The sequence below is a fragment of the Topomyia yanbarensis genome, chromosome 1, assembly GCF_030247195.1.
Source record: "Topomyia yanbarensis strain Yona2022 chromosome 1, ASM3024719v1, whole genome shotgun sequence".
NCBI classification, from domain to species: domain Eukaryota; kingdom Metazoa; phylum Arthropoda; class Insecta; order Diptera; family Culicidae; genus Topomyia; species Topomyia yanbarensis.
The window spans coordinates 21,633,448-21,655,496 of record NC_080670.1 but is presented as its reverse complement, the minus strand read 5'-3'; the positions used below and the strand labels follow the sequence as shown (position 1 = coordinate 21,655,496).

General features: G+C 31.5%; 2 protein-coding genes across 5 annotated transcripts in view; one reads left to right on the top strand and one right to left on the bottom strand.

Moving 5' to 3' along the window:
- The window catches only part of LOC131677072 (RNA helicase aquarius), a 323,960-nt gene that overhangs the window by 181,986 nt on the left and 119,925 nt on the right, over positions 1-22,049 (top strand). The window lies entirely within an intron of this gene.
- Positions 1-22,049, bottom strand: part of LOC131677075 (probable G-protein coupled receptor Mth-like 5) — a 219,638-nt gene that overhangs the window by 179,794 nt on the left and 17,795 nt on the right. For all 4 annotated transcript variants that reach the window (XM_058956639.1, XM_058956642.1, XM_058956640.1 and 1 more), the window contains exons 2-4: positions 11,894-12,426; positions 1,347-1,474; positions 798-1,153 (exon numbers count right to left, since the gene is read on the bottom strand). In XM_058956639.1, the coding sequence (XP_058812622.1) occupies positions 798-1,153; positions 1,347-1,474; positions 11,894-12,092 (683 nt within the window). In that variant the 5' untranslated portion in view covers positions 12,093-12,426. The remainder of the gene's footprint in view (positions 1-797; positions 1,154-1,346; positions 1,475-11,893; positions 12,427-22,049) is intronic.

The window sequence follows — 22,049 nt, the reverse complement described above, 5'->3', positions numbered from 1 at the left end:
TGCATTTATAAGATAAGAAAAATGTGCTCATGAATGGATTTACTCGAATATGAGCTGGTTATTCTGCTAGAGCTCATCGAGCGTATTTTCGAGGCTCATAATCGAAAACAAAAACGGTTTTAATCCACCTAACAGTGGGATTGATGCAGTCTTGTCAATATATTTATTGGCAATATTTGTCTCGTGTAGAGTCCGCTATTGACCTTTCTACTCCCTTTAAAAAAGAAACGGTGCTGAATTATTTCGCGAGGAAAACAAACAAAAAATTGCACTGCAAAAACCGGTTGAGGTTAGGTATTTCGTGAGGCAAACAAACCAAACTCCTTTGGTTTGACTTTACATCTGTGGTTGTAAATGAGCTGTCAGAAATCTTAATTGAAATGTGCCAAATCTCGCTGTCAATATTTTTTTCACGTCATCACACATTTTAAAAATTTTTATCTTGTATTTTAATAGCACCAATCAGTTTTGTGTGAGCTTGGAATTATCCTTCGGTTTATAATAAGCGATAATTGGCGACTCGAAAAGATTAATTTTTTAGCGCATGCTCGAGCAGATTGTTTAGCTAGTGTGTACACAATAACACAAAAAAATAGTTCTTCATCTATAGCCGGACCCTACACGAGTTGAAATATTGAAAATAAATCATTTATTGATCAATATATTGATAGTGTAAGGTCATCTTGAAAATATTGATTCTGTAGAATTTAGATGGGATTGATGGATTGAAGCAGTCTTGTCAATATATTTATTGACAATATTCCTGTCTCGTGTAGGGTCTGCTTATTACAACTCACCTCAACGTGGGCAGCACGAAGTACACCACCGCCACCACCAGCAGTATGATCATCGCGATCCCGTGACAGATGGGATTGATTATCTTGCGCAGCAGGAAGTCACTGTCGGTCCACCGGACTGCCTTTTCCGGGGAGCACACGGTGGCGAAAATTCCCTCCGGCTGCCGTTCGTTGCTGCTCAGTGCCTTGTCCAAACAGTACTGGCCCTGTTCGTAGTCGTACTGGAACGGCGCCTCCATCCGTGGCTCGGCCGAGTAGAGTTGATCCCATTCCTCTTCCGGTTCGTCCCGTGCGTGCGGATCCAGTATCAAGTGTCGCACCTTACCGTCCGGGAACAGAATCAGTTTGTCCTCGCTCTGTTGGTGTTTGGGCGATGTGGAGGAGAAAGATGAAACCGATGAATGTTTTGCTTGAACAAGTAATCTAACACGTGTGTTTTTTTTTGCTACGGGCTACCGATCGTGACGATTGTCACAATTTTTGTTTATTTCAAGTACATACTACCCCGTGACATTCGGTTAAAAAAAAAATAAACTGCAGTACACCTACCTTCTCGTAGTGAAATATGGGCCACTTCTGCATGCTACCACAGTCGGGGGCCCCGATGACGTACCGGACTGCTTCGACCTGGACATTCTGCTCGCCATTACGGCCGGTGAATTGCGGCACCCAAACAGCTGAAACGACAAGCGGAAAGGACATTCAATGAAAAGAAAGCTACTGGTACCAAGAGGAGGGATGCAGCTGGTGGTCGCCATTGTGTTGAATTGTGCTGGAAACTTCAAGCGAATTTATAAGTTCAACAAAGAGTATCGTAGCACATATGTTAGGGGAGGAAAAAAAAGTAAGAGCTTGTGTTCAAAAGAAAAGTTAGACGGAACAATGTGTAGCGTAATTGATGTTATGCCTTTGAATTGCGAGAGGGTGGTAGAGTGCAGAACATGTCTTTTAAATGGACTTTAAATTTTCTTTTTTACTGTGTGCTCTTCCTGGTGAGTTTTGTTAATTTTTTTTTATGAAAAGTCAACAGGAACTAGGTACCGGCAAATTAATGAGCATCCGCTAGGTAAAATGCAAAGTTTTTTGTCATCATGGAAAAAATACAAGAAATGAAGGAAATCAGTGGGGTGTCATCGTCCTTCTACATTCATATTCTTGTGGTATCCCTTCTTCTTCTATCGCTCGGAGCGTCTTGGTTGCATTTGAGGCAACACGCACAAGTCCCGTGCGGATAATTCTTTTTTTTTTTCTAAGTCTATATATTGGTCACTCCGCGCGAAGTGTCCACACCACAGGTTTGATAATTCCCAATGTGTAATAACTATATTTTTGGTATTGATTGAACTACCCCTTCGTTGTAGGAATTATCAAAGCTGTATTGGGGGCAACGAGATATGAAACGTACTTCTTGAAAGGTTTCACAAAATTTGTTTGCCAGTATAGATAATCTAATATATTGCAATGCATAATGCTTTAGTGTTCTCGAAAAATGCGGTTTACAACAGTATTGCCCATAACTTTTCCGAAGACATCGAGTCTGTATTTACATGTTAGGAAGAATACATTTTCCCAATAGACGCAAAAACTGGTAGAGGTCGATAATACCAGCGTTTTATATTAACACAATATGTCAAATAGTCTGCCCTATACTAAAGAGAGATATAACAAAGTGCATTCACCTTGGCTTACTAGTTGAGCCATGTGTCAATCTCGCTATAGCCTCCTTAGAATTAGAACATTTGTTCTAACGGGACGTCTTCCGTTACCGTTTATATTTACTTTTTTATACACCTGTGTGGTGATCAAGTTTGCTGCCGTATACTGAAGAGATGAAATGTGAACGTTAAACCCAGAAGTTACGAAATCTCGGTCCAACTTCTAAAATTCAGTAGTGATCTGCTGGGCAAAGCAATGCACTACGTGAACGGGATGATCTGACGAAGAACTGAATGCTTTCGATCTGGGCTCATATACCATATACTTTTCCATGTTCTGTTTTGCAGTCACCCCTCCCCCCCCCCCTCCCTGACTCCGAAAATGACGATCAACAACAGATCAGATATTTACCCTGTTACAAATCCTGGATAAATTTCGGGAATACAACACTATCTATGTGTGAATCTCAAAGTGTACGATTCAGTGGAACAAAACAAACTGTGACAGATTATGCTTAAGCATGGCTTTTCGATGAAACAGGTTAGAGACAGAATAGTGCACAATGAAATCAAAATCATCACGAAATCTCAGTTGCTTCTCAACTTCGCGAATAACATCGGTATCATTAGTGTCGATCGCAGAGCAGTGAAAGAGGCGTGAGGAACTTTTAAAAGACTGAATGAAATTCAAAATTTTAAAACATACAATTTTGAAATTTAAAATTTTGATGCTTAAAATTTCTGAAATTTATTGAAAATTAAAATTTTCAAACATTGAAATTTAAAAATTTTTAATTTAAAATAATGAAATTTAAAATTTTAAAATTTTGAAGTTTAAAATTAATTTAAAATTTTGGAAGTTAAAATCTTGAAGTTTAAAATTTTGAAATTCAAAACTTACGCGCAAAAATTTTGAAATTTATAACTTTGAAATTTAAAATTTTGCAATTTAGAATCTTGAAAATTAAAATTTCGAAATTTAGAATATTGAAATTTAAAATTTTGAAATTTGGAATCCTGCAATTTAAAAATCTAATATTCTTGAGATGAAGTTTAAAATTTTGGAGCTCAAAATTCAGAAATTTTAAAATTTGAAATTTGAAACATTCAAATTTAAAATTTTGTGATAAAACTTTGAAATCCAAATTTTCAAAATTAAAATTTTAAAATTTAAAAGTTTGAAATTATCTATTTTGAAATTTAAATTTTTTTAAATTTTGAAATTTAAGATCTTGATATTTAAATTTTGAAATTCATTTAAAATTTTGAAATTTAAAATTATTAGATCTAAAATTTTGAAATTTGCGATTTTCAAATATAAAATTTCGAAATTCAAAATTCAGGAATTTAAAACTTTCAAAATTAAAATTCTGAAGCTTAAAATTTTGAAATTTAAAATGCTGAAATTTAAAATATTGAGATCTAAAATTTTGAAGCTTAAAATTCTGAAATTTTATATTTCTGAACTTTAAAATCTGGAAATTTAAAATGTTGAAGCTTAAAATTTCGAAATTTGAAATTCTGAAATTAAACAGCCTGAAATTTAAAATTTTGAGATCTGGAATCTTAAAATAAAAATTTTTGAGGTTTATAATTTTGAAATTTAAAATCGTGGAATTTAAAATTTTGAAATTTAGAATCTTCAAATTTAAAATTTCCAAATTTTAAATTTTGAAATTTAGAATCCTGCAATTTAAAAATTTAATATTCTAGAATTTAAAATCTTGAGATCCAAAATTTTTAAATTTAAAAGCTAGAAATTTAAAATTAAAATTCAAGATTTAGAAATTGAATATTTTGAGCTTTAAAATTTTGAAAATAAAATTTGAAACTTTAAATTTAAATTTAAAAGTATGAAATTTCCAAATTTTGAAAATAAAAATTTTGAAGCGTAGAATTTTGACATCCAAAATTCTAAAATTTTAAATGAAATTGAAAATTTTGAAATTTAAGATCTTGAAATTTAAAATTCTGAAGTTTAATATTTTGAAGTTTAAAATTTAGAAATTTAAAATTTTTAAATTTGATGCATTGAAATTTAAAATTTCGAGATTTAAAACTTTGAAATACAAATTAAAACTTTGAAACTAACAGTTAAGTTTAACTTGAAGTTTAAAATTTTGAAATTTAGGATCTTGGTATCAAAATTTTGAAATTAAAAGTTCTGAAATTTAAAATTTTGGAATTCAAAGTTCAGAAATATGAATTAATTTAAATTTTTTAGATCTAAAATTTTGAAACATAAAATTCTAAAATTTTCAATTTTTAAATTCGAAGTTTCGAAAATCTCAAAATTTTAAATTCTGAAAATAAATAGTTTTGAAATTTAAACATCTTGAAAATTAAAATTTTGAAATTTAAATTTCTGAAATTGAAAATGTTGAAACTCAATCTCAAAATCTTAAATTTTAGGTTTTTAAAATTTTGGGATCAAAAATTTTGAAGCTTAAAATTTGTAAATTTATAAAATTGAAAATCTTAAATTTTAAATTCTGAAATTTAAAATTCTGATGATTAAAATTTTGAAGCTTAAAATTCTGAAATTTAAAATTGAAGCATTGAAATGTAAAATTTTGATTTTAAACTTTGAAATCCAAATTTTTTTAGTTACAATTTTGAAATTTAAAAGTTTGAAATCAACAATTTTGAAATTTAAGATAAATTCAATATCTTAAATCTTGAAATTTAATATTTTGACATTTAAAATTTTGAAATTTATGATCCTGAAACTTTAAAAATTTAATTTAAAATTCTGAAGTTTAATATTTTGAAGTTTAAAATTTAAAATTTTTAAATTTGATGCATTGAAATTTAAAATTTCGAGATTTAAAACTTTGAAATACAAATTAAAACTTTGAAACTAACAGTTAAGTTTAACTTGAAGTTTAAAATTTTGAAATTTAGGATTGTGATATCAAAATTTTGAAATTAAAAGTTCTGAAATTTAAAATTTTGGAATTCAAAGTTCAGAAATATGAAGTAATTTAAATTTTTTAGATCTAAAATTTTGAAACATAAAATTCTAAAATTTTGAATTTTTAAATTCGAAGTTTCGAAAATCTCAAAATTTTAAATTCTGAAAATAAATAGTTTTGAAATTTAAACATCTTGAAAATTAAAATTTTGAAATTTAAAATTTTGGAATTCAAAGTTTCTCAAATATGAATTAATTAAAATTTTTTAGATCTAAAATTTTGAAACATAAAATTCTAAAATTTTCAATTTTTAAATTCGAAGTTTCGAAAATCTCAAAATTTTAAATTCTGAAAATAAATAGTTTTGAAATTTAAGCATCTTGAAAATTAAAATTTTGAAATTTAAATTTCTGAAATTGAAAATGTTGAAACTCAATCTCAAAATCTTAAATTTTAGGTTTTTAAAATTTAAGATTTTGGGATCAAAAATTTTGAAGCTTAAAATTTGTAAATTTATAAAATTGAAAATCTTAAATTTTAAATTCTGAAATTTAAAATTCTGATGATTAAAATTTTGAAGCTTAAAATTCTGAAATTTAAAATTGAAGCATTGAAATGTAAAATTTTGATTTTAAACTTTGAAATCCAAATTTTTTTAGTTACAATTTTGAAATTTAAAAGTTTGAAATCAACAATTTTGAAATTTAAGATAAATTCAATATCTTAAATCTTGAAATTTAAAATTTTGACATTTAAAATTTTGAAATTTGTGATCCTGAAACTTAAATTTTGAAATCTGAAATTTTAAATTTTGTATTTTAAGATTTTGAAATCCAAAATTGAGAAATTTTGAAATTTAAAATAACTAAAAATATGGAAAATGTTGAAACTCAATCTCAAAATCTTAAATTTTAGGTTTTTAAAATTTTGGGATCAAAAATTTTGAAGCTTAAAATTTGTAAATTTATAAAATTGAAAATCTTAAATTTTAAATTCTGAAATTTAAAATTCTGATGATTAAAATTTTGAAGCTTAAAATTCTGAAATTTAAAATTGAAGCATTGAAATGTAAAATTTTGATTTTAAACTTTGAAATCCAAATTTTTTTAGTTACAATTTTGAAATTTAAAAGTTTGAAATCAACAATTTTGAAATTTAAGATAAATTCAATATCTTAAATCTTGAAATTTAAAATTTTGACATTTAAAATTTTGAAATTTATGATCCTGAAACTTTAAAAATTTAATTTAAAATTCTGAAGTTTAATATTTTGAAGTTTAAAATTTAAAATTTTTAAATTTGATGCATTGAAATTTAAAATTTCGAGATTTAAAACTTTGAAATACAAATTAAAACTTTGAAACTAACAGTTAAGTTTAACTTGAAGTTTAAAATTTTGAAATTTAGGATTGTGATATCAAAATTTTGAAATTAAAAGTTCTGAAATTTAAAATTTTGGAATTCAAAGTTCAGAAATATGAAGTAATTTAAATTTTTTAGATCTAAAATTTTGAAACATAAAATTCTAAAATTTTGAATTTTTAAATTCGAAGTTTCGAAAATCTCAAAATTTTAAATTCTGAAAATAAATAGTTTTGAAATTTAAACATCTTGAAAATTAAAATTTTGAAATTTAAAATTTTGGAATTCAAAGTTTCTCAAATATGAATTAATTTAAATTTTTTAGATCTAAAATTTTGAAACATAAAATTCTAAAATTTTCAATTTTTAAATTCGAAGTTTCGAAAATCTCAAAATTTTAAATTCTGAAAATAAATAGTTTTGAAATTTAAGCATCTTGAAAATTAAAATTTTGAAATTTAAATTTCTGAAATTGAAAATGTTGAAACTCAATCTCAAAATCTTAAATTTTAGGTTTTTAAAATTTAAGATTTTGGGATCAAAAATTTTGAAGCTTAAAATTTGTAAATTTATAAAATTGAAAATCTTAAATTTTAAATTCTGAAATTTAAAATTCTGATGATTAAAATTTTGAAGCTTAAAATTCTGAAATTTAAAATTGAAGCATTGAAATGTAAAATTTTGATTTTAAACTTTGAAATCCAAATTTTTTTAGTTACAATTTTGAAATTTAAAAGTTTGAAATCAACAATTTTGAAATTTAAGATAAATTCAATATCTTAAATCTTGAAATTTAAAATTTTGACATTTAAAATTTTGAAATTTGTGATCCTGAAACTTAAATTTTGAAATCTGAAATTTTAAATTTTGTATTTTAAGATTTTGAAATCCAAAATTGAGAAATTTTGAAATTTAAAATAACTAAAAATATGGAAATTTAAAATTTTTAGATCTAAAATTTTGAAACTTAAAATTTTGAAGTTTAAAATTTTAAATCTGGAAATTTCAAATTTTAAAATTCAAAAGCTCTGAAATTAAACAGTTTGAATTTTGACAATTCAAATGCTGAAATTGAAAATTTTGAGATCTAAAATTTTGAAACTTAAAATATTTAAATTTAAAATTCTGAACCTTAAAATTTTAAAATTTAACATCTTGAAAATTAAAAATTTGAGATTCTGAAATTTAAAATTTTGAATCTAAAAATTTAATTTATTTTCAAAATTTGTGATCTAAAGTTTCTTTGATAAAAATTTGCAATTCTTGAATACTGAAATGTTAATTTTTTGAATATATAATTTTGAAATTTGGAATTTTGAAATTTAAAATCCTGAAATCTAAAATTAAAAAAAAAATAGTATTCTTGAATTTTTAGATTTGAAATCTAAAATTTTGAAATCTAATATTTAAAATATTGAGATTTAAAAATTTGTAATCTTGAAATTCAAAATTTGGAATTTCAAAACTTTGAAATTTTACACTGAAATTTTGGAATTAAAATTTAAAATACTTAAATTTAAAAGTAGGAGATTTTGAAATTTTAGGTTTGGAAATGTAAAATTTTGAGATTTAAAGTTTTGAAAATTTAGAATTTTGAAATTCAAAATTTTGGTACCTAGCTGAAATTTTGAAATTTAAGATCTTGAAATTTAAAAGTTTGCGATTTAAAATTTTGAAATTTAAGATTTGGAAATTTAAAATCTTGAAATTTAATATTTTTGAAATCAATATATTTGAAATTTAAAATTTTTGAAAAAAATAAAATTTTGAAATTTAAATGCAATTTTAAACTTTTGAAAAGTAAAATTCTGAAATTTAGAATGTTGGAATTTAAATTGTCGAAGTTTAAAATATTGCAATTAATATTCAAAATTAATAAAAAAATTAAATTTAAGATTTTGAAATCCAAAATTTTGAAATTTCAAACTGTGACATTTAAAATATTGGAATTTCAAATTTAGAAATTTGAAATATAATTTTTGAAATTCAAAAGTTTTGAAGTCCAAAAATTTTGAAATTCAAAAATTTTTATGTTCAAAAATTGTAAAATTCAAGAATTTTGAAATTCAAGAATTTTGAAATTAAAAGATTTTAAAATTCAAAAACTTCAAAATTCAGAAATTTTAAGGTTAAATAATTTTGGAATTCAGGAATTTCGAAATTTTGAATAAAAAATTTCAAATCCAGGAATTTTTTAATTTTTAATATTGAAATATGAATTGCGAATACAGTGAAGACCCCGTTTTTATCAGTCCTTTGGTGAATTTTAGGCTGAAAAAATCGGGACATATTCTTTTCTTTTTTTAGTAAACCAAAGTAAAACAAGTCTTCCCTAGGCAAAGCTTCATAACGCTTTGTGATGATTTAGTATTTATTTTCCTTAAGGGGGTCTTACAACGCAAAATTTATTAAATTGTAATATTTTTATGTTTGTACATTTTGCATATTTAAGATAAGAATCATATGCTCTGGATTTACTGGAATTTGACTTGGTTCATTTGCTAGAGACCATCAAATGCATTTTCATATGAGGTTGATAAAATTGGGTCAAGAAGCTGATAAAATCGAGGACGGTAAAACCGAATCTTCACTGTATTGCTGGTGCCTTAATTTTATTTTTGTTTTCAACTTTTTTCATTTTTTCATTACCACATTTTCTTAATTTTTTTCAATTGCCATTTTTATCATTTCTTAATTTTCCATTCTCGTTTCACATTTCTTTTTTATTGTGGATTCAATTTCTCAGGTAGCGTTCCCCACTTCTTCTTTTTATTGCTCTTTCTCATACTTTTTTTTTTATTTTTATTCCACGGTTAGAATTTAGACTTTGGAATTTAGTATTTAGAATTTGTAATTTAGAATTCAGAATTCAGAATTCTGAATTTTGAATTCAGAATTTAGAATTTAAAATTTGGAATTGAAAACTTAGAACTGAGAATTTAGATTTAGAATTTTGTATGTAGAATATTGAATTAAGAATTTTTCATTCCTGTTGTTTCCTTTCTCATTTTTCATTTTTTTTTCATATTTCATTTTTCATTATTATTCATCATAATTCGTTGGTTCTGTACTCGTTTCCCTACCGTGATTCTGAACGACTCTTCTTTCTTTCGCCTGCGTATGTACATATGACAGAAACATTTAATTCGAGAAAATTTCCAGCTCCCGCTGTAAAGGCAATATACTGAAGTCTGCGTATATAAAAAAAATGCAGCCAGATAATTACTGTTTCTTTGGTATGTCGTGGCTTTTGCGAGCTCGTATAAATTATACTGCTGGTGACGTCGCTCACGGATGCATTCATCAATGTTGCAGAGAAATAAAATTGAAATTTTTTTTTGAGAATTTTTTTCACCATAGATTCCTTACCCCTTTAAAGAGAAGCAAAATTGTTTACACTATAAATGTCATTTCACTAATTTCACGTCTGTCTATCCAATTAGTTTCCTATCGTACTTCGTTTTAGAGTGCTTCACTCCCGGTACCACTAACTCTATCAACAACTCTTAATTTCATTTCCATTTGCCCGAAAATTCTTCCAACACAAAGTTTCATTATATTACGCCACGATGTGGAAGGCACCAAAGTGAGCGAGCGCTTGACTCTGTCCTGGGCGGGTTTTCCCTGTTCTAGCGTTGCACAACGATATTTTTCCAGCCGTAATTAAATCTCCTCCCATCTTCTTTTAACTGGGTAGCTTCGTTTAAATTTGTCGGGGTAGTCTCGTGACACTAGCTCAAGGAGGAGCTGATAATGTTTCGGCGGTTTTAGGATATTTTAGGGCAGGGAAACTTTTGTTGCCCATCATTCAGTAGCATCGGGGAATGGAAAGAAAAAAAAACTCAAACAGATGACGACGGTTCGGATCTGATGATCTCGTGACCCGTTTTAGCGTTCCGGAGGATGTTTCTACTGTGTGTCATTATTGGGGATGTATATCAATGAGTTATGGATCAGTCTGGAGAGTTTTTCTTTTATGTTATCTCGTTCCTTCTTATTTATTCTTAAGATAATCAGCCTTTCTGAATTGCAAAAGATAATTTCAATAAGCTTCATCTTTTCAACAAAAAGGACAAACGCACGAAATGTTTACGAGAGTGGAAAAGTTGCTGCTTTTTTCCTAGCGCGAGTTTAGTAGACTGAAGCGATTTTTCGCTGCAAGCTTCCTTTTTATCTTTTTCTTTCTGTTGGAGGTTTTTCTCGCTCTAAGCTTCCCGCTATATTTCATCCCTATCATTATATCTTGGTGCTCGACACCATTTAGATGTTTGCCTAATTTTCCAATTAAAAATCCGCACGGTGATGTGTACCGGCATGCACAAATTCAAAGAATAAAGTAAATTTCAAGGAAGAGCGACCTCAGCTATTTTCCTGCAGTCGAAGAAGGTGGCCTCTTGAAGTTCGGCGAGTGTCGCCGAATTGTTAGTGACCATGAAGGGTCCTTAATTTGTGTTACCCAATTCTGGCCTTGGAGATAACAGCCCTTCTTCATTGTGAAAAGGGGTAATAAATTGAGTCAACTGTGATTTTGATGCCGAAACCACTCAGCAGACGGGAATTACGAAAAATGACATCGGAATCAATCTCGACCCAACCGACTACGTTCTCAGCGAAAGATGTAAAATAGTAGCACCACCGAGTTGTTTTTTCGATTTCCTGAATCAAAAAGTTATTGGTAAAATTTTGATTTAATATTGAATGACATTTGAGCGACCGAAAATTAAAGTCGGTAAAACAGAAAATGCTGTGTAAAAAACAGGTTTTAAATATATATCGTAAAATTTAGAAATCGGATATAAACCTGAACCATAAAAATTGGATTGGGACGCTGCATGATTCGGTTAAATCAAAACAAAGATTCATCCTTGTCGACATTTTCGGATGAAAACTTTTAAAGCAATTCTTATGTTAGGCGATTTCAGTTCGATTTTTACTTTGAAGTTTACATTCAATTTTTACATTCGGATCTATTTCAATCGGGGTTTAGGAAGATTGGCTACCTTTGTGGCATTTATTATCGGTTGCTCATATTCAACAAATCGAATTATGACATTATTTCAGTATAACCTTTTATATTCAAATGACGTTTATCTATTATATAATTTTGAATAAAACACCTAACCATCGCTCTTCACTACTTTTCATAACCTATACATATACTCACTTGCATTGATGGTCTCCGCAACGGTGCACTTGCCGTCCAGCATAACCTCGAACTTTTCGCAGCATTTGTTGATGCGAATTGCATTAGGATTATACTTCGAGGGCGACGGATCCGAGGATACGTACCCAACTGCCAGAGTGACCAGCTCGACCATCAAAAGCGGGATTAGCTTTTTGCCTGGGGACAGCGTTTGCAACATTTCTCCGGCTTCCGTTTTCCTGTGCTTAATATTTCACCTGTGAACCTACTAACTGGGTACTGCCGTACTTCGGTTAGCTGCTGCTGCTGCTAATATTCGAGAAAGACGTGCCCCGAGCGGCTGAGTGGAGGCGGTGGCTGAAGGTTGGCTATGTGAGGGCTGGCGGTAGATTTGGTTGCTGCTGCTATAATGTTCTTCGCTTGTGTCTGCCGCACTTTGCAGCCTGCGTGATTTCATTTGAATGTAGAACTCGGTAGACGAGTTGAAGTTGAAACTATTTAAAGTTTGAGTTTTAAGACTAGCACATTTTGTGACTCGTATTGCTGCCAATGATCTGAAATAAAACATATGTTGCGAATTATAAGAGGTGAAAAATTGGTTGTATAATTATTAATAGTAGAATTTGAATTTTTTTTTTCAAGTGTGCTCCGGTGAAATCTGAAAACGCCATGCGGAATAAAGTTAAATACCCCAAAAAAAAACTTCAATTTTGTATCCCTTTCAGCTTTCCATCCCTGAAGTGGGAATTTTCCCTAGCACTTGCTGCTCTTTTCGGCATAGCTGCAGGCAAATGAAAAGTGAATCAAAGACCCATCCCATAACACAATTTGGTGGAGATAACGCTTTATGGTGTACATAGGAACCAGTCATGCAACACAGACTTTCCCACCCTTGACTAGCGCAAAATTGGCCGAAGCCGTACCGTTTACCGGTTACGAGAACAGAATGAATAAAACGAATTTTTTGACAATGCATTTTTCGTCAATTTCACCAGTTGATGGGGTTGCTCTTATCGATGGGAAATGGCGCAAAGTATGCCCTTGCGCTTGAGCGAGCTCAAAGTGCTGTTTTTTGCGCCCAATCGCTCAACTGTACAATTCAGCTATTTTTCGGGCCATTGCTGAACTGTAAAGTTCAGAAATCATTATGTTGCGGCGGATGGGTGATACTCTTATCGATACAGATAGCGTGAATTTCAGAGGTTTGTATCACCGAAATGTGTTGAGTTGAAGTAGTGGCATGCCCACTGGGACCTCGATAGATAAGCATCTCTATCCCATTCAATTTTATTAACATTATTAAATTTTTGCAATGATTTTAAGGTAATCAAATCATTGTAAAGTATCACGTACACTTACAACAATATCAACATCCTTCCCTTTCATTTTATTATTACTACGACTACACGGTCATAAAAAGGAACACGCGATATTACAAACGCGCTAGCATATGCGACATACGAGCGCCCATGCGATAAAAAGAAGGCGCACAATAACATATAAACGCTTGAGCGTGTCGCGATAATACAAATCCGATCGTAAACGCGATCAATCATGCACAACTATGCTCATGATCTCGCAATCATGAAATTCTCCCGATGAGTAAGTCATGGTTTTAGCACCTATGAATTTACAAACGCGGTCGCAAGCGTCAGCATACAAACGGCCACGAAATTATGAACTGTACAACAACAAGTTTCAGTTTTCCGAGCAAAGGAAAAACCCATAATACCCCCATGCTCGCGGTCCAGATTCACCCCCACTATATGGTGTTTGTAATGGGATCAACCCATGAAAACACCATCACGATAGTTCGGTAGATCCCATGTAAAAATCATATTTTGGTGTATGTATGGTTTATTTAGACCGTTTTATGGTGTTTCGATTGTTGTGAAATTTGAAGCGGACCATATTCATGGTCTTTTATGGGGTTGTATTGTGTTTGAGCCTATGAGAATTTGCTCGGGTAATTGGGGACTTCAGTGGGAACGGTGTACTCAATCTCAGAACGACGCCCCTTCCAAAAATTTAAAAGACCACAACCACACGGTTTTACATTTCTTACAAAAGAAATGTATAGGATTCGCTCAAACTTTGAAAACTTTTTCCGAGGCCCGGAGGGCCGAGTTTCATATACCAATCGACTCAGCTCGACAAATTGAGACAATGTCTGTATGTGTGTGTCTGTGTGTGTATGTGTGTATGTATGTATGTACAAAATGTCATGTAATTATCTCAGCAATGGCTGAACCGATCTTAATGAAACTAGTTTTAAATGAAAGGCCTAACGCTCCCATTTGACACTATTATTTTTGTTTTTCGATATGTTGTTTACTTTCTGAGATATGGGTAGTTTTGTCCAAACAGGGGTGACTTGAAGCGAATAACTTTCGAACAAGGCAATTATATCGCACAAACTAAACAGAAACGAAAAGCTTATGAAAATACCTTTCCAACAAGCTATAGATTGTCAAAATCCGTTCCCAAACGGCGGAGATATTAAACATTTTGTGTTTTTATTCCTCGCTTATCAATTTTCACCAACTGAAAACGAGATCGTTACGTACAGAGTATTTCTTTACTGGTGTTTTAGGGGTAAAACTAAACCGATTTTGAACATCGGGGTATGAAAACACATCTACGTGATTCAAGGAATTCGATTATGAAAGCATTTTGTGAATTACCTATATAATAATTGAACTATTTCTCAAAAAGCAATATGTAAGTTCACTTCAAAAACAAAATAATGCGTTCATAGTGATTTTTTTTTTCTAGAGTTCATGTATTTATCCCTTGGATTAGGCGTTGCGTTCAATCGTGAAGTAAATATTGGATGGTATATAATTATACAGTTCATCAAGTAATTCACCTAGTAATGAGATAAGACTTCTCATACAATTATACTCGTGGCATCACCGAAAGAAACTGTATTTTTGAATCCCAAAACTCTAGCGAAAATTTAGCTCTTTGCAAAATTTAGATTATATTGGTTATGGCGCAAAAATTACTACTTACATTATTTATAATAAGGATGTAAGGAATCAATATATCGCATAATATACCTATAAAAATAAGGTCTGGCATGGCCTCACATGCCCTCCCCATCTCTATCTCACTCTCTCTTTCTCTCCCTCTCTCTCTCTCTCTCTCTCTCTCTCTCTCTCTCTCTCTCTCTCTCTCTCTTTCTTCATGTTGGTGACAACTTTCACGACTCACATCTATCTTGCTATTTCTCTATCCATTTCTAAGTTGTGTGATAAGATTCTCTGCTAATCTTTATTAATATTCAAGCTGATTTCATGTGTGCGATGTAATTGTGAAGGTTTGAGAAAACAAAACTATTTTTTGTCTGTTACCCTATTATTTTCTTTGCATTTTAGTGTAAAAGAGACTCGCGGAAACAAGTTTAATAATACATCCTACATGTCAAATAAAATATTTGTAGTCCGAGAAAATTTGCAAAATATTTGCCTTATGGGAAAACTATAACTATTTTCAAGGTGATATTGGTATTTCGAAACGTTGCACTATGGGTAGACAGGTGACCATCTACATCAACTCAAATTTAATTCAGTTCTATTCAAAGCTTGTATAAACACTATAATAAAGGAAATTCATGGTTATCTCAGAAAAATATGTGACTTGAATGGGAGGTGGGACATTCCACGTGCGATATTTCAACTCTTCGTATCTCTATTGAATTTTGAATAAAACATATGCTTAAATATGTCATGTGAAAACTAAGAACACCTTTTTGTGATGTTATTATTGAAAATGCACATACATTATATTGGTATGAACTTTCATGAAAAATAACGGACCAAAGCCCAAAAATATCCACGAATTAGATCCGGGAAAAGAAGTCTCCCAAAGTCCCCACTCTCAATGGGGGATGCAAGTACAAGGTGTCTTCTAACTTATCGTCGTCCCTATCTGCTCTATACTGAGTACACTTCAATTGAAGTTTCAATGGAAGTCACAATTAGTAGTGAGGCATTGGATAATTCAGCACACGTTTCGTTCGAGTTTTCCATATTGTACAAGTAAATTAACGAGGATTACAATGAGAGTTTATGCATTGGACAGATAGTTGATCTGACTATATTTTTACCATCCGGACAGTTTGAACCATTTCTTTTGCACAGTAAAGGATTGTCCAGGGCTTATTTATCCATATTTCCTGAACGAGAATTCCGAACGAAACAATACGCAAACTATAAGGATGACTGGAAAGAGACTGCATTATAATCAACTGAATGCACGCCTTTTATGCTATCGGCATAGCCTAGACACTTCACACTATTTATTTTAGTTCAAATGAAAACTTTGAAATATCTACTTGTCTCTTTTATGAATCGCATTCTCCATCTTTTGCTCTATGTTCAAAGGGCTTTCGTGAGATTTTGTCTACTTTCCGAATCTGTAATAAGTTTTGATGTAGGCGTTCATTTGATAAAGTTATGACATATTTGTCGAATGAAGTCAAATCGTTGTAAACGTCACGAAAGAATGTGTCATGTGACCTTGTCTCACTTTACTATATTCAATTGCGCGTTAAATTACTGGACCAGCAAATTCTATTCTGCACAATATTTTTCGGGAATATATGACCAAAAAGTAAACTTTGATTTCCAAAGCAAATTGAACGTTCCAGGTTTCTGATAACTAATTAAGGTCTATCAATAATGTTGAAACACTAAATAATCACGACGCCGTCAAGTAAAGAAGCGTGAAAACGAAAAGACTAAAACAAAAAAAGGATAGAAGCCCTAGAAATTTTGTTCATCTGCGTTCATTTAATCTACTTTATTCGTTTCATCATTTGGATTCACTCTGATCAGTTTATTCATTTCGTGCATTTTAGTCATATCATTCATTTCACTTATTTTATTCACTGTTTTCATTCAATGCATTCTATTCATTTTCCCAGTTCATATATTTTGTTTAAAATGAAGAACATTTTATTAACCTGACTATTTTTTCAGTTTTGTTCATTTCATCCAAATAATTCTTTTGACGCAATTTATTTTTTCTATTAATGTATAACCTTACAACATCGATTAATTCATCATTTCAATCAATACATTTTCTTCTTTTTTATTCATTTTGTCAATTCACTTCATTTTGTTTATTTGGTTCGTTTGTTTCATTTATTCATTTAATTTATTTTTTATTCATTTTATTTTCTTTGTTCATTCCATTCATTTTATTAATTTGAACCCTTAAATTAAATTGATTCATTTAATTCATTTTGTTCATATCTAATTTTATTCATTTCAGGTTCAGTCATTCCATTTATTTATTTCATTCAATTTGTTAGTTTGAGTCAATTCATTCTATTAATTTTATACTTATTTCTAAATATAGTCTAAATTTTCATTAATTAAGCTAATATAATTTGATTCGTGTATTTTATAATTTTGATTTACTACTTCGCATGAGTTCTGTAAACTAATGAATGATCCAACAGTGATATGCGTAAGAAATGTCTCATCTCACTGCTGGGTGGATTAAATCGGTTTTATATATGGAATCAAATACGTGAAAATATTTACGCGCTAGCATCCGCGGCATAAAACCATCCACGCGATTAAAAAACGGTAACCCAAAACCGCTTGTGCCCTTCTCGATAATACAAATCTGGTCACACACTGCCAAAGAACTGCAGCGGACGAGCTCCGAATAAAATCCTTCGTTGCGGGAAGAGCACCATTAATGTTTCAATTAGACTAACTGATAGGCCAACATGAAGACACCATTGCTCAACAACACATAAGACTTGTTGCATCAATTCAGAAAGCGTGTTAATACAATTATTATATGATAATCATCGGTCATATGTCAGAAACTAAAGTTCATTAAGTTTCCTCAACAAGCCATCGGCGACTAGGTTCCATAGAAGTGGTGACAGCACACCACCTTGAGGACATCCACAGTCACTGAGTTTCCTTATCTCAATCAGAGATGCCAGATTTGCAGACATGTCTGCAAATTCGCAGACTTGATTTTAGCTGCAGATTTTTTCGATTATGCAGATATTTGCAGATTTTTTAGTTTGGTTGCAGATATTAATTTGATTGCAGATATTTACAGATTTTTGTATATAAAGGCTTTCGGTTACACTAATTTTCCTGACATTTTTTGTTCTTCCCTGACTTTAAAATTATTATTGCAGACATTTGAAAAAAGTATCTGGCATCTCTGATCTCAATTTGTCTAAACGATGAACACAGATGTCGCTTACTAAGCATTGCATGTATCCATTTCGTGATATATAAAGGAACCCCATGACCTCGTTCTACTTCCAAAATAAATTAAAAAACACGTTGTCAAAGACACCTTCAATATCAAGAAAAACTCCTAAGCTTGAATGATTTTGCGAAAAAGCGTTTTCATTGTTGTAGATAACATTGTGTCATAGGGCGGTAATAGACCTCCTCCGCTGATATGTATGGTACATTGCATGCAACGGGTGCTCGCCTAAGCTTACATCCCGAATGTAATGGTCGATTAAATGTTCCACTGATTTGTCAGATGGTCTAAAGCTCTTAACCTCCTCATAAATAAAGCAGCCACCTTTAAGAATGTATTTTACAACTACTTCCCTCCATGTTTAGTTTAGGTGACTGCATTTATAATCTGAACAAGGCAATCTCAAGCGCGAACAAACAAACGATCGTACTCACGCGATTGTGAAGTCGCTACGCCCGCATATTTAAACCGAACACAAAATATCACAATCAGAATTACGGCTCCCTACAATTGGCCTTAGGCAGTATTTTAGTGGGTGACATTTTTCGCGTAGCCTGGAATTGTAGTGATTCTGAAAGGGTGCCGTACCGAAAATAAAGCTAAATAAAAAAATGTTTTCATTGTAAAATTAAACCCTTCATGCACATGTTGTTTATAGACAACAGCGTTTTTTAACAGCTATAACTTTGGTTTTGGGCATCATTTGTTGCTCACATGCCAAACGAGCAACATCATGACTGTAACGTCCGGACGGTACAACAAGCAGTAGACGCTATGGACCTTCGGCAGTGGTGGCATTAAGGGGTTACATACCTTCTTATTTTTCAAAAAGTCGAAATATTTTATTAATAAAAAATCGAATTTTTTTATTATTTAAGAATATTTTCCCAAATTTTATCTCAAAATGTCGTTTTTCCAAAAATGGTTTTTCCGTGATCACGTTTGCCGAAAAACCACTCAACCGATTTTTTTTCAATCGATCGTAATTGATTTTTCTCGTACCTTAACGATTCCTTTTTTATGAATAAATTTTTGTTTTGTAGATGAGAAACTTTTAATACATTTTTTACAGCTAAAAACAGCATTTTTTATGAAACAAGCTCCCGAACGCAGGAAAAAAATATTATTTATTTAATTAATCGTTAAGGTACGAGGAATACTTATATACTAATGATGTTTTTTTGAGTTTTGGGATTTTAGCTGATCTATTGGTCCTAAATAAAAAACGGTTTCGAGGAAAGAGCCATAACTCCGCCAATTATCAATACATTTTTGTAAACCTATACTTATTTAATTCACTAAAGAATGTACTACCAAAACACTATAAGTTTGATGTAATGAAATTATTGCTTTATGCTTTTACGTAAATTCAATCCTTCATGGCATTTTTCGCACAAAAAGGTATGTAACCCCTTAACCCGCCCACAGCCAAACCGTGTACAAACCATTCGAGTACCAGTAGCATTTGCACCCACCCCCGTGTCCAAAATTCGTTATGTTCATGCGCTTTCTATCACGTTGTTCGACACGAAGTCTTGCATACACGAACCAGTATAGGAATGTGACAGGTTCGAGTCGCGTACACACGATCTGCTACGTAGGTAGGAGGGCAGGGTGAGTCCGGATCGAGTTCAACACTGCAGGGTGAACGTGCATGCGCTGCTTGTCAGCCTGTTTAGTGTTATTGTTATGCTACCAAATTGTTGGCACACACGTTTCATATTATGGATATACGTGATGCGTTTTTTATCACTTAGGTATCTGACCACATACTTCTCTAGGTATTTCTAAAGCACGGGCGGACTACACTGGATTTCCGCCTACAGAAAGGTTTGTGTAAGTTTGAATTGTTTGGTAAAAACGCTGAATCCCTCTGGTAGTCATCTCGTATCCATTTATCTGTCGGTGTTATTCGAATCGCGCCTGTCAATGGCTCTCGTTCGAGTCAGGTAAATGGTGAACAAACGATAGAGATGCCGAGTCTTCATACCAGAGGGATTTAGCGTCTTTAATTCAGGTGGGCGAAAATATTGAGCTATGTTAGAGCAGTTTCAGTTTGTATTTGTTCTCAAAAAGTTGCGAAAAGTACATTATTGAACATTTTTTGGAAAAATCAAATGTCATATTTCGTAGAACTGAATCCCTTGGCGAACGTGGGCGTCCTCAATAAGGAACTGATTTGTTTTGTACATATTGTTTATTCAACCAGCCTATTTTTGCTAGATGGATCAGCCAAATAAAACATTTTTTTTTAAATGATCGATTAATAGTAAATACATTATTTTTCACATGGTTGCTAATTGAAATCGATTGGTTTAAAATTATAGCCAACATCATGGTGTTGTACTTAGCTCTAGATTTTCGTTACAGTTAAAGGGCCATGAATAAATTATGTTTCAAGAGGCAGGGTGTATAGCAAATTTTAACTTATGGGAGAATGAGAGTATGCTGGATCATGACTCTAGTCCTGAGATGAGTCGATAATTTGATTGCTTAAAATTCATTAGGAAATTGGATTTCTCGCTCTTAAAAAAGCTACGCCACCATGTTCGTTTCCAGTGCACAACCCTTTAATTTTTTTAGAAAGAATTATTGAACTGTGGGATTTTAATCAAAAAATTTAATCTTCATAATGCTGCGCAGTCGTACCAAGGACTATGAAAAGTTTTATTTTTTTCTACGTCAGTCCAATCCTCGGATAAAGCTGATTTCTTGCTTCCGGATTCTAACTGACGCATACTTTAAGTTTCTAGCCTTTCCAACATTATACTCGGTCGATGTGGGATAGTTAAGAAAATCCATGCCTAACAACAAGAATAACAACAACAACAACCTTCACTCCAAGATGCACTTGTGTCTCGCAAGCCAAAGGCGGTATGCAATTGCAAAGTTCTTTATCTTGCTGTTCAGATTTGAACACTGCATGAGAAAAGTCCCCAGGCCGAACGAGAGGAACATGACAGGTCAGGATAGAAGATCTAATACTATTCATCAGCTACAGATACCGTTCTATAAATAACGCGAGGGTCAAAATGAAGTGATGCTGCCATAGTTAGCGAACACATTTAGCCATCGTAGACATGGACGAAGTGTGGTCTTGGCTCTTGGAGTTTTCGCGTACGGTTGTAATGTAATTAATCCCAAAATAAGTGTAAAGTAAACAGTGTCGAGATCTGGTGAATGTTTTTGGTAACTGGAAGAATGCAGTAGAGGGGCAAAAAAATGAGAATCACGGGAACACATTGAATCTTGGACTATTAAAAACAATTACTACAGATCCAAGTGGTATCGTCAGAATTAACTGGATTAACAGAACATCTGTTCAAACATCGAAATGCCAATTCATCCATTATGTATTAAATTATGCAAAATTAAAAATGTAAAAAAACCATTCGTGTTCCGGGAACAAACGACTAGCATAAATCGATTAAATAATTATTTTCTTCAATCCGATGTTCCGTTGACAGCATGCGACAGGAAATGAAAAGTCCAAAATAAAACCAAATAAAAATCATCCTTGTTCGATGTTTACCCCGTGAACGAGTCACGGCTGTTGTGTAATTATACGATTTCATAGCTAGTGATAGTGGCAATAGCACGTGATACGAAAAAAACTCTTGATTTTTATGCTTCTGTGAAAGTTGAAAGTTCCACGTACAATAGTGACGCAATCAACTCTGCAAGCTGAGCGGTATATCAGTGAATGGCATAAACGATTCTGGATATGCGTAATATTTGCATTTAACTATGATATTGTAAAAGTTGTCAGCAAATGGTTAAATGGCGAAATTAGATTAGATTACAACGTAATTAATTTAGAAACGAAGAACACAATTAACGTGAGAATGTCTGTTCCAATCAAGTGTACAGACACATATCTTGAGCGTTTTTTCAAAACGTCATATCTGCAATCAGTTACTCTCTT